This window comes from Hypanus sabinus, chromosome 4, assembly GCF_030144855.1.
Source record: "Hypanus sabinus isolate sHypSab1 chromosome 4, sHypSab1.hap1, whole genome shotgun sequence".
In the NCBI taxonomy this organism is placed as follows: Eukaryota; Metazoa; Chordata; class Chondrichthyes; order Myliobatiformes; family Dasyatidae; genus Hypanus; species Hypanus sabinus.
In genome coordinates this window covers 26,345,702-26,363,475 of record NC_082709.1, presented here as the reverse complement: position 1 = coordinate 26,363,475, position 17,774 = coordinate 26,345,702, and the positions used below count along the sequence as shown (strand labels likewise).

The 17,774-nt window shown below is 38.0% G+C and overlaps 1 protein-coding gene across 1 annotated transcript in view; it reads left to right on the top strand.

The window, feature by feature from the left end:
- dnah9l (dynein, axonemal, heavy polypeptide 9 like) overlaps positions 1-17,774 on the top strand; it is a 271,859-nt gene that overhangs the window by 161,953 nt on the left and 92,132 nt on the right. The window contains 6 exon segments of the mRNA XM_059966255.1: positions 5,428-5,589; positions 5,869-6,062; positions 10,789-10,951; positions 11,037-11,160; positions 13,525-13,667; positions 16,148-16,309. Coding sequence (XP_059822238.1) covers positions 5,428-5,589; positions 5,869-6,062; positions 10,789-10,951; positions 11,037-11,160; positions 13,525-13,667; positions 16,148-16,309 — 948 coding nt within the window.

Here is a 17,774-nt window from a genome sequence, read left to right as displayed (position 1 = left end):
CAGTGGCAGAGCCCAATTTTGCACAGGTTTCCCAGAATTACTCTGGAGAGTTGCCCTGCTGATTCTGTGCCAGGTTTGATCTGGCATTGGTTCCAAGAACCTATTCATTATAATGAGCCACTTGGGGCAAAGATTCAGAAGATAAGCGTTCTTAATTATTTGCATTATTTGATGGCTTTGATGAACTGATTTTAAAAATCAACTTTAAAAAAATTACATCAATAGGTTTAAAATAACTTAAAGTTAGAAATATTTAAAGCTATCTTAAGTACCAATGAATTGGATAGCTGGCAAAGCACTATCCCTGTTACCAGATACCTGAGGCATTTCTGGGATAGAGCTCATTCCTGTGTTTCAGAAAACCTTACTGGATTCAGTTTAATGGATTATCTCAGTCAGACAATACTCTCAGATTTGGACCTTTTGCTTAAAAAGTCATGTACTTTTTACTGGACTGCCGATTTTAACCAACATAACTGGGTGGAAGCAAGTACATTTGACTGCAGAAGCTTGACCTTCCACTCTACCATTACAATGATCCCAATACACAAGCTCTGCTATTTGGTTTCTCGTCGGAATCATAAACTTCCTTATCTCGACCTTACCTGGACTGGGAGACTGCTTGGTGAGAATAGAGCAGCCTAATGCTTTTACTGGGAGAGAATAATTACTTTAAATTAATCCAATTGTTTTGAATTGTGTTCTTAGTCCTTTCTTTAAATATCAACCGTTTTGAGTGTTTGTGTTTTTGCAAATGCGTATTACACGAATGGGCATCTGTGTGCATACCAGATGGCCTTGCCCTTCTCAAGGCAGTGGAAGGATACCACTAATGCTGTCTGCAAATGATCCAACCCCCCATTCATTGAAAGGATAAGTGAACTGAGATTCTCAGGGCAGCATCCCTTGCACAGAGATCTTAATTACAGTCACAATGTCACTTGAGTACCCAGAGCTCAACAACAGCCACCCCGTATCAAACTCCATACAAAAGATATCGCCAAGTGGACAAAGGAAATAGTTTGGGCTTGTGTTTAAAACCTTGAAGAAATGCAGTATCCTCACTGACACCCGGCAAATCATGGCCAGTCATTGTGAAAAGGAGGCACTCAGTGTGAAGAACCTCAAGGGTATTCCTTCGGAATGCACAGAGTCTCCATGTGGGTGATGTCTGGCATGGAACACTTCACAAACTGTCCATCTACCCATCCCATCAGCCACCACGCCCCCTCAATCTGAGTTTAAGGCTTCCTCTCTGACCCCATCAGCCACCACTTTCCCCCTCAATCTGAGTTTAAGGCTTCGTCTCTGACCCCATCAGCCACCCCTAAACATACAAAACTGAAGTAGATGCAAGTCTTTGATTTCAAGTGCCGGCCAAAGAAGAAGATATAAGACCACAAGGTATAGGAGAAGAATTAGGCCATTAGGTCCATTCAGCCCCAATCTCCTGCCTTCTCCCCATATCCCTTCATGCCTGACCAATCAAGAACCTATCAACCTCAGCCTTAAATATACATACAGGCTTGGCCTCTGCAGCTGCTTGTGGCAGTGAATTCCACAGATTTAGAACATGTGCATCAAGGATTTCTGCTAGCTTCGGGGGGCAGGGATGGGGGTTTTCTTTGTTTAAATCAGCAAAACTGATAAAGATGATTGAATTTTAACTGCATATTATGTTCTGTGCAAGTAGAATTGCTATTATGTTTTGTACACATTTAAAATAGATTGTTCAGGAAGATAATTTCATCCACAGATGCACGGGTTTGAATTTGTCCAAGAGAAAAGTATGTTCCAAAGAGGACATTAGGAGTTTACAAAGGCAGACAGATAGATTGTGTGAGGTGGCAGAGATATATCAAATGGAACATTTTGTGGGAAAATGTAGTTATCCATTTTGGCAGAAAAGAAGAATGTCAGAACAGCGGAGTCTGGGTACAGGCCCTTCTGCCCACCTTGTTTGTGCTAGCCATGATGCCATTGTCAGCTCATCCCATCTGCCTGTACATGACCTGTATTCCTCTGTCCTCAGCCTGATCGTCTGCCTGTCTAAATTTGCCTTAAATACCACCATTGTATCTGCTTCTCTATCTTCCCTTTCAGCATGTTCCAGGCACCAACCATTCTGTGTGTTTAAAAAAAAACATAATTGTACACGAGTGAATCTGCAGATGCTGGAAATAAATAAAAACACAAAATGCTGGCAGAACTCAGCAGGCCAGACAGCATCTATGGGAGGAGGTAGTGACGACTCTTCGGGCCGAAACCCTTCATCAGGAGTCACATAATTGTACACATTTACTTTAAACTTTCCTCATCTCATCTAAAACCTAGTATTTAAGATTTTCACCCTAGAGGGCAAAAGACTCTTGCATTCTATCTTTTCCATGCCTCATAATTTTACGTATTTATGTCAGGTTAGGGTGGTGGGATGGAGACACGTCTCTACTAAAGGAGATGTCAGAATCTGAATCAGAGTCAGCTTTATTATCACGGCATGTGATGTGAAATTTGTTAACTTAGCAGCAGCAGTTCAATGCAATACATAATCTATCAGAGAGAGAAAAAATAGTAATAATAATAAATAAAGTAAATCATTTACGTGTATTGAATAGTTTATTTAAAAATGCGCAAAAACAGAAATACTGTATATTTTTTTAAAAGTGAGGTAGTGTCCAAAGCTTCAAAGTCCATTTAGGAATCAGATGGCAGAGAGGAAGAAGTTGTTCCTGAATCACTGAGTGTGTGTCTTCAGGTTTCTGTATCTCCTACCTGACGGTAACAGTGAGAAAAGGGCATGCCCTGGGTGCTGGAGGTCTTTAATAATGGATGCTACCTTTCTGAGACACTGCTCCCTAAAGATGTCCTGGGTACTTTGTAGGCTAGTGCCCAAGTTGGCACTGACTAGATTTAAAACCTTCCCTCCACTAGCCTGCTGGTCACCCTTGGGCAAGGTGTAGTAAGCTGCTTAGCATCCCCACTCCTGTTCTTCTACCTCAGCGACCGCCTCTTAGTTGCCTTGATCTCAGGAGCCTTGCTCTTTAGGCTCTGTCTGTACACAGATAGTAGGAGCACGGCCAAATGATCTGACTTGCCAAAATATGGTCCAGGAAAGAGATGATAGGCATTCCTTATCGTAGTGTAGCAGTGGTTTAGGGACCTCTGGTAGAATAGGTTATGTGCTGGTGGTAATTGGTACAATTGTTTCAGCTAAGAAGCTCTTGGATAGGTAGATGGGGGGGGGGGGGGGGAGGCTGAATGCAGGAAATTAGGTGGATGACATGATTGGCATGAACTTGTACAGGTGAATAGTCTGTATTGGTGCTGTATTTCTATGACCCTGAATATAAAAGGTATTGGTGAGACCACTGCTGGACTAGTGAATACAGTGTTGGTTTCCTTATTTAAAGAAAGATGTTCATTAATTTGAACAGCATCTAAAAATTAAACTTTTTCAAGTGGTAGAGTGCGAGATGACATGTTTTAGGAACTTTTGAGTATAACCTTAAAGATTGACATCATGTGTGCATCTGCTTAAGTCACAAATGATTCTGGCTGCGTGTGTTTTAAGGAAACTTACAGAATTAAATTTAGGTTATTTACAGATGGTGGATTGAGTGCTCATTCAAACGTTTGATGATATGCAATTTTAGCTGAATTAATCTGACTGTAATTGCTGTGCTTAAATATATCAAGATATTTCATTTTTACATGCAAAATATATTTTGGAAAAAATTCTCCTTAGACAATGTTTGATTGGACGCACGTGTGAATCACTGTTTAGCAACGTGCATTTGGGTTTGAATGGAAAGTTGATGGTGGTGGTGGGGGATGTTGGTGCTTGGGGCAGGAGGACCCTTTCATCTTTGGATATTTTTGCCACCAGATTACCATTTGTTTCCAAAGCATAACTTTCCAGCCTACGACCACAACTTGTTAAAATTCAATGTAAAAGGTGATTTTCCAAAATGTGGTGGTTTTCTTTATGATACTGAACCATTAAAAATGCTCTGTAAATACATACCCAAACTAACAAATAAATGAGGTGTGGAGTGGCTTTAACAGTTTCTTTGGTTTGGAAGGTGTGGGCACAGGAGTGCAAAGCGTAAGTAGTATGATTGATTAGATGTTGCATGTGGAAGAGCTGGAGAGAGCTTGCAATCCAGTCTTTTGCTATGCATTTCTGCCTCCTCAACAAGTGAACATCCCTCTCCCTGTTGTGTGTACTTCAGTCACAGAAAGGCAGTGGGAAATGTACTGGAAATTTCTAGCTGGTGCAACTTTTCAGCCATGCTGGGTATACCCTGTTCCAGTTTCTTATACGTTCTTTCATTTTCTGTCCCTGATTTCTCTTCAATAATTCATTTTATTTTGTCTTTAAATTGAGGGGGGAATTGTTATTAAAATGACAACTATTGTGGCTGCTGACTTCCTGATATGAATTATTGCTTGTGAAGTACTTTTTGAAGCAGGAGGGTGTAGCATCATGGGTATTGGAATTGGTTTATTATTGTTAAATATACAAAGATAAACTGAAAAGCCTGTCTTGTACACTGTTTATAGTTCAGATCAAATCATTACACTCTGCATTGAGCCAGAATAAGATAAAACAACAACATTGCAGGGGGAGGGTGAGCAGAGATATGGGTATAAGTACCACAGCCAAACCTAGGTGTTTGTACTTTCTCATACATAACGGAGAAGAGATGTGGAGAAAGTTGGGAAGGTAACTCCAAAGCCTGTGGCCTTGGAATGCAAGCAACCAGAGTAGGAGATCTCTTGGGCTTTATGGGGATGGCTTTGATAGAGACGGGTTAAGATCATGGAAAGAGGAACACAAGGTTAGTATTTAAATTAAGTCATTGCAAGATTAGGATTAATTTATGTCTGATGGTAAATTAATTTTTTGACCGTATTTGAAGTACAACAGTGGAGTTTTAGGTAAGTTCAAGGTGATGGAGAGAGGTTGAGGAAGGTAGTCAGGAGATGTCCAAAGCACAAAATAAGGGTTTCAACAACAAATGAAATGTGTGTAGTATTGAGTGATTTTATTAAGGTATTCAGTGATCCTGATGCTGGATTTTTAGTGGGGTCAGATCTTCATTACCAAGTCAAACAGGGACATAATATTTGGAAATAGTCTGGTTCAACTTTGGATAGCCATTACACAGAGTCATCACTCAAATTAGACTGCATCTCATCCCTGATATATTAACAGCACGTAGATAAAGTGCCCTAAAGTGTTCAATCAAATTCATGAATAGTTCTACTGTAGCTGAAGATATGAACATTTAATGATGAAAAATTCTTTGTGTGAAGCAAATACAATGTGACTTGAGTAGCACCATAAACCGAATAAATGTACAGCTTTTGAGATAAATAACTGATGGGCTGATTCTGATGTTTGCCAAATGTTCCTGTTTCCAGGGAATTCTTTTTGTTACTCCATATTGTGTACGGCTGCCTACGGATTTAATTTCTTTATGGCTTCATGAATCGTCCAGAGTATATGCTGACAAACTAATGGAAGAAAAAGATATTGAACTATTTTACAAAGTCCTTTTTGATACTGCAAAGAGATACTTTGAGGTATTGTCTCATGAGAGGGCACCACGTGCTCTTTGTTTCATTACCTGTCTCAAGCCCAGAGGCAGCCACAACCACTATCAACTTCCAAATAGAACTTTGTGTTCCTGACTTGAAAATAGTAAATGACTAACTGAAACAACTAATTTTGAAGTAATAAATCCTTTTATCCACTTAAACATTTTGATAATCAATCCAATTTGTCTCAAGAACTCCACATCAGACTATGAAGCTACTGTTTAAAATGTTATTGTGACAAATTCACTGTTATTTTGGTTTTAGGTCACTGATGAGCATATTTTCACCCAAAAACCATTGATTTACTGCCACTTTGCCCAAGGTGTTGGAGAGCCTCGATATTCACCTGTAACTGATTTGAAGAAGCTACATAGAATTCTTACAGGTGCACTTGAACATTACAATGAAGTACATGCAGTGATGAATCTTGTTCTATTCACTGAGGCTATGCAGCATATGTACGTATTATATAACATGACGCTTCTTATTTTTAGTGCAATACTGATAAAAGTAGATTGATAAAAATATTTTAAGTGACCCTATATAAAAATATATTATGTCCCATGACAGCTGTTGAAATGCAATATTTGCAATTGCACAAGTCTGATCTGCTTCAATTTCCTTAAATATTCTAAACACTGTGGCACACGTAACCAGACTTCTGCATAGTATGCCTCGGTCCTCTCTAATTTCCAAAGAACCTGAGGCGTCAGAATGTTCAAGTGACTTGTTGCTATTTAAAATGACTCACTTCTATCAAGATGATTATAATGGGAGATTGGGTTGAAAAACAACAAGACACAAAAACAGATGCAAATATCCTTTCCAAAAGGGTCCTCCTTAAGCAGTGACTAAGTAATTCCTTCATAGTGGCCTGCTGTTTTCTCATGAGGGAATTTTAGACTTTGCAATCAATGATATTTTGAGGTCATCTAGCAATGGCATTTTTTATGCATTGAAACGACAGATTAAAATTACTAATGTGCAATATGGTAAATGTCTACCCTTGCATTTATATTACAAAGTTAAAAAAAATATTTTCCCTGGGTTCTTATTGTAAGTTGCCCTGTTCTTCCCGTATAGGACAGTTTTTAATCCAATATGGAACCTAAGTTTTAATTTCAACTAAACCATGGTGTTATTTTCTGATCAGCTCTCATTTCAAAAAATTCACAACTGAATATTAGAAACGTAAGCCATACTGACATTCTCTGAACAACATTTTCCACCTGTTGGGTTGTAGAAATGTAAAAAACAAAACTAAAAACTGTGGTTTGTTTTGGTCCGATGAAGTAAAACGGAATAATTGAAATTCAGAGTTTCATTTAAAGAGAAAATGTGTTCAGATACGGACTGGTTTAATAGATTATATTCTCAAGCCAGATTTTAAAAATAACATTAATCCATCAGTTTGCATATTGCTTAAAATACTATAATGGAAATTTATATTATGTTGCTGTGAGAAGTATATTTCCATTGGGAGAATGTTTAACAGTAATACTGAATGTGTGAAATTGAATCTGATTCGAATTCTGGATAACTTGCACCTGTTTATGAGTGGAGAATTTGTCCAGTGAGGCCTATTTCAGGTGCTTAATTTCTCTTATCTAAACAGCAACAGATGCATGCCGAGTTTGGGTATCATAAAACATTAATTAATCTCTTTGAATGTTGTATTACTATTATATGTTGAATGTTATATTAACTACCAAGTAGCCAGCTGTTTTGAGTTTTGTAGCTAATTGGTTTATGCTAAATTGAGCTACATCCTACCACAGCTTGTGATTTCATCAAAAACTATCTTTAGGCCCCCTTGTTGACATAGAAAATGACATGTCATTGCCAGCCATTAGTTGTTTCCTCCTCAGATGCAACCCAGGCTTGTGGTCAGTATCCTAGTAATAGTGTATCTACGTTCTGTCCTGCCTCAGGTTTCATTCAGAACATCCACTGGTCACATTGCTCATTGGTACTGAACCAATGCAGACATCAACTTCTGTTTTACTTTGCTCCTCAGCAGAACTCATTCAGCATATTGTATATATTCTACCAGGATGATCCGTTCATCCATCCAGTTTCGAGGCCTTAACTACTTGAGGGCAGCAACAGTGAATATGTATTTATTTGGATGTTCAGTCGTAAATATCTGCCATCATTTAAAATCCAAGATAAAAATACACGTGTGGGTGGGGACATTCAGCTCTTGAGCAAAATCTGCCATTCTGAGAGATCACGACTGTTACAGGGAATCAAATGATATGAGACCAGTGCAGGGAAATGGTGTTATTCTCATTTAATTTTTCTATATGGCTGACTTCTGCTTGTTTTTTTAATGCTTTCTCATTCTTACGTAACTCATTTCCTGCATCATCCCATATAGAATATTTTGGTCACTGTTTTGAATATTTTCATTTCATGGGTCCGGAGCCTCTTGGGCAGAGAACGCCAGAAATTCACAATGTTTTATGCGAAGAGATTTGTACACAGCTGATTTCAATGTTTTGTAGACTGGGGAAAAATACACATGCAGGGCAACAAATACTTTTTCGTGTCTTAAATTCCTTTATCTGATTTAGATGTTTTATTGCAGAAAGAGGATATCAAAATATTTTTTTTTAAGTTCCAGCAACTACAATCTCAGTTAAACCAGACCGCACCCTTGTTACATGTAGGCATCCGTTAGTCTCGAGAGACCATGGACTTGCGCCTTGGAAAGTTTCCAGGGCACAGGCCTGCACAAGGTTTCATGGAAGCCTGGCAGTTGCCCAAGCTGCAGGTCTCCCCTCTCCATGCCACTGATGTTGTCCAAGGGAAGGGCAAGGGCCGATACAGCTTGGCACCGGTGTCAATGCGTGGTTAAGTGCCTTGCTCAAGGACACAACATGCTGCCTTAGCTGAGGCTTGAACTAGGCCAACGCCTTAACCACCTGGCCATGTGCCAACTTGCGCCCTTGTTACATATGCAGTTTGAAAATAACTAAAACAAAATATACTAAACCCATAGAGTAGTGGCAATTCTAAATAAAAATACAAATAATGTTAGAATCCCACCAACCCTGTACCTTATACACAACATCGAAGATATGTATACATCCCATCTTAACTAAGAGATATACTCACATCTGGCACACACATGCTTAACTTCCAAGCACATACAGGCTAGTCATTGAAATGAGTTCTCCTCACTCACACTACGTGAACAGAGATTAACACATTCACATTACTCTTGTTAAATTCACATTCAGTCATGAAACAGTAACAAAAGACAAATAAACCTTTACAATATATTGCCTTGTAGTTGAATGACTAAAAAAGACTAACCTAGTAGGCCAATTAAAGAACTTCACAATCAGGCTATCCAATGGTGATCAATTTACTCACGAAAATCTATGGCATCCGCATGTAAAACACGTCAAATTACTGATGCTCGAGATTTACAAACAAGCATAGACAAATTTATATGGATATTATCAAACATTATTCACCTTTCCTCATCAACATTTGAACATCGTTCTTTCCCGAACATGGCACCACCCTGCTCCACCCAAGAAAAATGACATCACCATTTTCTCTTAAATGCACAGGCAGCTATTTTAGGTGAATACATAAGTGCACTTTAACAATAAAAAAAAGATATTCATCAGTCACCTGGTTACAAATGTTATACTCCTTATTTTGAGATTTTGACTCTAATTACTCCACAGCCAGCCAGAGGAGGCCATTCTTCTCTCAACTAGCTTGAAGAGCTCTGGAGAATTGTTTAACAGTCAATTAAATCACCATCTAAACTCCAGGGAACACATTGAAAAGCAAATGCTAGAAATCTGAAATAAATAGAGAAATGCTTGGGGTACTTTGTGAGATGGACAGCAGCTGATGAAGCTGATGACTTGAAACATTAGTTATTTATCTCTCCCCATATGGTGTCTGACCTGTTGGGTGTTCCCCAATGCTTCCTGCTTCATTCAAGGGAACGCAGGCTTTCTCAGCTCCTCTTACTTTAAGGAAAGACATAAACTTATGTTTACTTTCTGCAACTTGTGTAAGGAAGGATCTGTATATTAATATTTCCCAGCAACTGCCAATTCAAAATCATGGATATAATGATTTTTACAACAATGGACCAGAAACTGGAGTTTACAACATTCACATCACGATAACTTAAATTTTTAAATTCATATTCTCTCTCCTTGTATTAAATCATATTAAAGTGAGGCCATTATTGTCAGACATCTTTAAAATCCTGATTGATCAATTGATTACACTTCTCCAACATGTTTGAAATGTATTAGACTCTGTGTATCTGTGCCAAAAAAATCTTTCAAACTATGGTTCGTAATGGGTTTGTAGGGATAGGTAACATGTTACTTACACCAATCATCCCTAGATTCATTAAGTTAAATGTAATAAATATTATTTTCAGGGCATATATTCAGTATTTTGTGGGGCGGGGGGAGAGAAGGTTGGGGGTTTATGGTACTGTTCCATTTTCATTCAGGGAGGAGGAATTTGGGGGTTGAAGATCATGATGCCTTCCTTTTCTTAATTTCATGGCTATCTGGAGAAGAAGAATTTCAGAGTTGTATACTTTGATAATAAAATGAATATTTGAACCTTTGATATTTATCTCCTTTTGACTTTCATGTTCAACAAAAATAAATCGGCATACTTTTTTGGCATTTTTGGCACCAGAGCTGTTTCTTTAAGACCTTCCAAATATACAATCTTAATGCTTAAAATTTTTAAGGGCAGCAGGTGCATAGGAATAAAATTGCCTGCACACTCATCTCCAAGTTATTCATCATCTAGACTGGAAGTGTATTGCATAGGCTTCAGTATTAAAACAAACATATGAATTTCATTCTTAAACTCACTGTTGGAGTATCTTCATCGCACAGAATAAATGTGTTCAAGTAAATGGTTCATCCACCACCTTTTTTTTAGAAAATGGCAATTGTCTCCAAAAGTGGAAACAATCTTTCCCCTAATTATCAATGCATACTATACAGGCGTAGCATTTTAAAAAACACTCTTCTCAGCAGTGAGATGAATTTACTATGGTATTTAATGAAATACATTTTTCCAGATTTTTTTTTGCTGTGAATTTGCTGTAGAACACTTTATATTTCAGTACTTTAGAAGTACTTGCATGACATTAAGAAGCCAATTATTTAATTGATGCAGCTGTCGTATAAGTCGTATTTTGGAGGCTCCACGAGGCAATGCTCTTTTGGTCGGTGTCGGAGGGAGTGGCAAACAAAGCCTGTGTCGTTTGGCAGCATTTCTCAGCGCACTAGAGGTGTTTCAGATAACCTTACGCAAAAACTATGGAATTCCTGACCTCAGGGTAAGGTTGCTAATTATTAAACAGGACAATGACTTTTTTCACTTCCAGCTACTTACGATTTTTTTTCATCTTGATGATCATTCAGGCTGATATAGCGGCTTTGTATATTAAAGTTGGAGTGAAGAATATTGGCACAGTATTCCTTCATACAGATGCTCAAATACCAGATGAACGATTCCTAGTTCTAATTAATGACATGTTGGCTTCAGGTAATAAATCATTTTAATTCAAATGTAAGTAATTCAGTTTGATACTTTCTGGTAATAGCACCACAAATTTCTGCACAAAGAGTTTGACAGGAATATTCATTCTTGGAACATTTCAGACATATGATATTTAAAACGAGCAGAGGTCATTGAATTACTGAATAGGCCTCATCAGTGGAGGTGAAGGGTCAGCCATAAAGATTAGTTATACAACATCCATTACCTCACCTTTTGTAAAATATGCAAGCCAAACATAATTTGCTGCAATCAATAAATGCTGAATGCATTTAGGAAAGACCTTTACAATATTTAGCACGGCTAATGTGTAAACCTTATTCTAAACCTTTAGAGAGTTCATTTTGCAAGTTTATTTTCTCTATCGAATTTTGAGTCTACATAATTGCAAGTACTGCTTTCCTATAAATAAAAACCATGCCTATGTTTACATTAACTACTCTATATATGAACTGAATCACTGAGGTCTTTACCTATGTAAAAGAGTTTTCTTTGTTGTTGCCTCATATGCTTTGTCGTCTCTGGGTGTTAGTTTGCAGTTGATGTGAAGCTGAGTGCAGAGACATTTATCACAGTGCAGAGACATTCATTGAGATGAAAGAAAGTTACAGTTGTCTTCAATACATTGAACCTTGAAATCTATTTCAAGAGTATATTTTAAGCACATTCTATAATATTTAAACAATACTGGACCTCCTTCCTCGTCTCCATAGGCGGTCCTTTGGTTTCAAGGATACATCAACAATTTTAAGTATACCTGATAATGTCTTCATATTGGGGGCAACTGTTTCATCTTCCTTACAGCACTTGTTACTTGGTTCTTGCACCATTTCTGCTTCAAAACAGTGCTGTTATAGTTATGCCTCTTTGTTAATCACTATTTTTGCTTCACTTTACAGTGATTTTTAAGAAGCTGTATTAATCCAATTCCAAGCTCTCAACCAACCTATAGGACGTAGATCATGTGAAATCTGATGAATGATTCATTCATAACCACATGAATTTACCACTGCATAACATAGAATTCCAGTGTAAGGTCAAACTGGTTTCTAAAGAATTTTTAGAAGGGCAATTAGAACTTGCAAATTTATAAGAACAAGCTGAGAAACTAGTTAAATACTTAAAAAGTATTGATCAGTACTCAACCTATTAGCTGTATGGGTGGGGCAGAGGCACAGTGACATTTCACGGTGTGACAGGATTCCATCTGTGTTGCGATAATAGGGCAAAGTGCAGGCTAATCTTGCCAGTGGTGGTGAGACAACTTGAATGTAAAGATGCCTTTGAGCTACGATGTTTGAGAATTTGTCTCCTCTATTAATGCCAAGATAAAATATAACATAATTTGTTCTGCTGTAAATTATCTATATGTAATAGGTCCAGAGTTATTAAGGTAAAGGCCCAACTCTGTATGTGAAGTGAATTCAGCAGAAAACATATAAAATATATAATTAGTTGATATACTTAAATTTCAAAACTAAAGTTACTTATGTGCAGATAATTATTCTCTACATTGCTGAACCGCAACATATTAAACCCTTACATATAAAATTTACAGCAAGGAAAGGAATGAGCAGTTGAAATGGATGAAGTCAAGGCACCATTATCAGAACAGTGAATCCAGAACAGGGCTGAACTGTTATTGTTTCCGTTTTGGAACAATTTTAAAAGAAAAGATGGTTATGGAAGGGAGAGTCAAGAAATTATTAATCAGCAAGAACATCAACATTATCTACTGAGAGAAATGATTAGGCAGTTTCTTTCTACCTTTGAGTCAGAATATTTTGGGCTCAATCTCCACTCCAGAGACCATTGCTTAAAAATTAGCTGGAGTGTTAAACAGGTGTGCCATATTTAGAATGAGATATTAATCTGAAGCTCTAACTTCCTGTTGAGTGACACAAAAATCCATGATAGTAACTCACAGCAAAATATTTGGTCAAGCAACTCTCTAGCTCTTTTAAATAATGTGAAAACATTCCAAAAATATAAATAATTTTCTAATGTAAGAAAACTAAAACATATGAAATCATCTAATACTTTAAGAAGTTGTGAACGATTAAGCAACTCAAAAAGAAATCATAAGTGTCCTATTCATTTTCTCCAACAACCATTCCTCTCTAATCAAATAGATAGAAGTGTTCCTCCCATGATTCCAAATATAAGCATCATTCCACCTATAAGGAAATCCTAAATTTGGTGACTTTTCCATGGCAAAATACTTTACAAAATCTGCATCTTTCTTTGGCGGTGTTACAGTGTTGACACACACTTAACTTTTAGTAGCTTTGATATTTATGCAAGTGAATGTTGTGGAAGCTATTAATGTAGATGTATACAACTGTGTTTCAGGGGATATTCCAGATTTGTTCAGTGAAGAAGAAGTGGACAATATTATTTCAACCATAAGGATGGAATTACGTGGCCTAGGATTGCTAGATACCAGAGAGAACTGCTGGCAATTCTTTATTGCCAGGATTAGACAACAATTAAAGGTCAAATGCATTGTGCCTATCATTTAATTTTAAGTACATCCTGCATTCTTCTGTTCAATATTCATCTTAAGTATGTAAATAAGCCTGAAAGAAGTGGTATTATTGGTCAAAATTTTACAGATCAATATACATCACTAAAATAACTGTGGCTCAATTGCTTTTTTAACAAAGCTTTTTAAAAACTATTTAATCAAAGATCCTGTACTCTTTTCTATTTGCATGTTCCACCGCTAAATTTTAATTACAGGATAAAATGAGAATTTTCCTATTTTAGTCATAAAGGAACTTTCAATCTTTTATTTCTAACATTTCAGTAAGATTTTGGTTGGCATTCTGGTTGCATACTTTATAACAGTGAAATATTTTTGCAGGGTAACATTGAAGATACCCCTTCATGCCCTGACCAATCAAGAATCTATCAACCTCTGCTTAATATATGCATAAAGACTTGGCCTCCACTGCTGCCTGTTCTAAATAATTCCACAGACTCACCACTCTCTGGCTAAAGGAATTCCTCCTCAATGTTGTTCTAAAAGGATGCCCCTCTATTCTGAGGCTGAATCCTCTGGTCTTAGACTCTCCCAACATAGGAAATATCCTCTCTAAATCCACTCTTTCACCATTTGGTAGGTTTCAATGAGGTCACCCCTCATTCTTCTGAAATCCAGTGAATACAGGCCCAGAGACATCAAACGCCATTCATATGACAAGCCATTCAATCCTGGAATCATTTTCGTGGACCGCCTTTGAATCCTCTTCGTTTTCAGCACATCCTTTCCAAGATGAGGGGCCCAGACTGCTCACAATACTCCAAGTGAGGCCTTATTGGTGTTTTATAAAGTCTCAACATTACATCCTTGCTTTTATATTTGATTCCTCTTGAAATGAATGCTAACATCACATTTGCCTTCCTCACCACAGACTCAACCTGCAAATTAACCTTCAGGGAATCCTGCACAAGGACTCCCAAGTCTCTTTGCACCTCAGATTTTCATATGTTCTCTCCATTTAGAAAATAGTCAACCCTTTTGTTTCTTTTACCAAGGTGCATGACCGTACACTTCCTGGCAATGTATTCCATCTGCCACTTTGTTGCCCTTTCTCCTCATCTGTCTAAGACCTTCTATAGCCTCTCTACTTCCTCAAAATCACCTGCCCCTCCACCTATCTTCATATCGTCTGCAAACTTTGCAACAAAGCCATCAATTTCATCATTCAAGTCATTGACATATAACATAAAAAGAATCGGCCCTAACACAGACCCCAGTGGAACACCACTAGTCACCGGCAGCCAACCAGAAAAGGCTCCCTTTATTCCCACTCTTCGCATTCTGCCAATTAACCACTGCTTTATCCGTGCTAAAGTCTTTCTTGTAATACCATGGGCTCGTAGCCTGTTAAGCAGTCTCACGTGTGGCACCTTGTCAAAGGCCTTCTGAAAATCCATTTACGCAACATCAGCCAATTCTCATTTGTCTATTCTGCTTGTTATTCCTTCAACGAAACCCTCCCAACCATTGAGCACATCTACATGAGAAGTTGCTGTAAGAAAGCAGCATCCATCATCAGAGATCCCCACCACCCAGACCATGTTGTTTTCTTGCTGCTGTCATCAGGTGCAAGTGCCTGAGGACTCACACCATCAGGTTCAAGAACAGTAATACCCCTCAACCATCAGGCCCATGAACAAAAGGGATAACTGCACTCACATAAGGACTGTTTCATCTTGTTACTTCATGCTCATTATTTATTGCTGAATATTTATATCTGCATTTGCACAGATTGTTGTCCAATGATCCTGTTTACAGTTACCGTTCTATAGATTTGCTCAGTTTGCCCGCAGAAGAAGAATCTCAGGATTGCATGTGGTGATAGTTACATACTCCGATAATAAATTTTACTTTGACTTTAACAAATTTATCAGGCAAGATGTTCCTTTGAGGAAACCATGCTGACTACAGCCTATTTTATTATGTCTCCAAAAACCCCGAAACCACATCCCTAACATTCGACTCCAACCATTGATGTTGGCCTCTCTGCATTTCATGTACCCTTCAAATGTCTTCACTATAAAAAAGATAGCATGATGATTAAATTACTGGGCTAGCAGCTAGAGTTCGGGGCCATTGATCCAAAGGCAGGTGTTTGAATCTTGTTGTGACAGCTGGAAAACTTGAAGCCATTAAGTCAATCTGGAATTAAAAAGATGTATATATAATTTCAGCAATGGTAAACAGGAAACTCTTGGATCACTGCTGTTCTTTAGTACTGTTCTCTTTAACTGATCTGCCTATATGTGATTCTAGACTTACCTGCTTAGTTTGAGCTCAACTAGGGATGAACTTATTCACGTGCCATAAATAAAATGTATATAAAAGTCTTCCAGAAATTAAACAGATGATCATTGATATCTGACAACAGTTTCATAAACTTGATAACTTCCCCTGCCTGCAATAAGTATGACAGCATTCATTTTTCAGGTTGTACTATGCTTTTCCCCAGTGGGGTTTTCTCTTCGGACAAGAGCGAAGAAGTTCCCAGCTGTAGTGAACTGTACAGCCATTGATTGGTTTCATCCGTGGTCCCAAGCTGTTCTGGAATCTGTCAGCTATAGTTTCATTGAAAAGATTGATGGATTGCAGGTAAATTTAATGCTGCTTGTAAGATTATTTAATTCTAATTGAGTTAAGACTTTGCATTGTTGCAATATATGGACCTTATGCGATTGCCAGTCTTTCAATTCAAGCATCAGTTTGAGTTTGTACAATATTAATCAAAACATTTGCCAAAATATGTAACAATCAAATAAGTTTGTGATTTTTACAATGTGGAGAAGGAAGAGAAAATTTAAGTACTGAATGACTGTATTATTTTTATTGAGGTATATTTCTTCAATATATATTCTTTTCTATGACTCCAGTGCCAGCTCAATTGTTGCTTGTAATGGGATTTTTAAAAATTAATTTATTAATTTAAATTAATTTATTTTGGTCTTACTCTGATCTCTGCATTTTGGTCGATTGTTTTCTGTTTATGTGCTCAGAAGCCCTGTTAGAATCTGTGTGGTCATATCAATTTGAGTAAGACATCTTATGTACTCAAATTCACTTGCAATAAAAATGGACATACTCTGCCTTTACAATTGCTTGCTGTCGATATATATGTGGTAACTTTTAGTGAAGTCTATGCAAGGGGCTCAGTCCCTCTGAGCACCTGTACCTTGCAGTCATACCATTTTAAGACATAGTGTGCTGGTCTTTGTTCCTTTCTAAGCAGATCACCTCCTTTCTTTACAGTTTATATTCCACTTATCCCACCCTCACTCTTTCATTCATACCCCCAGAATCCTCTCTGCATCCCCCTCACAACCCATGTGCCCCTGTGCTTGGTATCTTCACCATCCTTAGGCCTTCTGCTGTAGGGATTCCCATAGTTTGAAGAGTTACGTACTTCCATTCCGAACTCCAGGTTAGCTGACGAGGTCAATATGGGACCTAAAGACTCTCTCACAGAGGAGACAGGAGGTGACGAATACCTTCCACAGTCGGCACTGAGCTTCCTTCCTGATGAATGGACTCACGAGCCTCAGTACCACTGTGAATATTTCTTCTCTGCCTTGAGGTCTCGGTTGGATGTTGTAGTTCTTTCAAGGAGATGTAAAAACGTCTTTTTTCCCCCACATTACAACTGAGAACAACTTGTAACTGCAAGTTCCAAATGAACAAAAGCAGTGTGTAGGAGAGGATCACAGAAACAGATGTGATGGGAGAGCAAGCAGGTGTAGGCTGCCAACCAGCCTCACAGATTGTGACAAAGTTTGCGGATGATACGAAGATAGATGGAGGAGTAGGTAGTGCTGAGGAAGCAATGTGATTGCAGCAAGACTTAGAGAAATTGGAAGAATAGGCAAAAAAGTGGCAGATGGAATACAGTGTTGATGTATGGTAATGCATTTCGCTAAAAGGAACAATAGTGCAGACTATTATCTAAAAGGGGAGAAGGTTCAAACTTTAGAGGTGCAGAGGGACTTAGGAATCCTCTGTAAGACTCCCAGAAGGTTGATTTACAGGTTGAGTCTGTGGTAAAGAAGGCATTCATTTCAAGGGG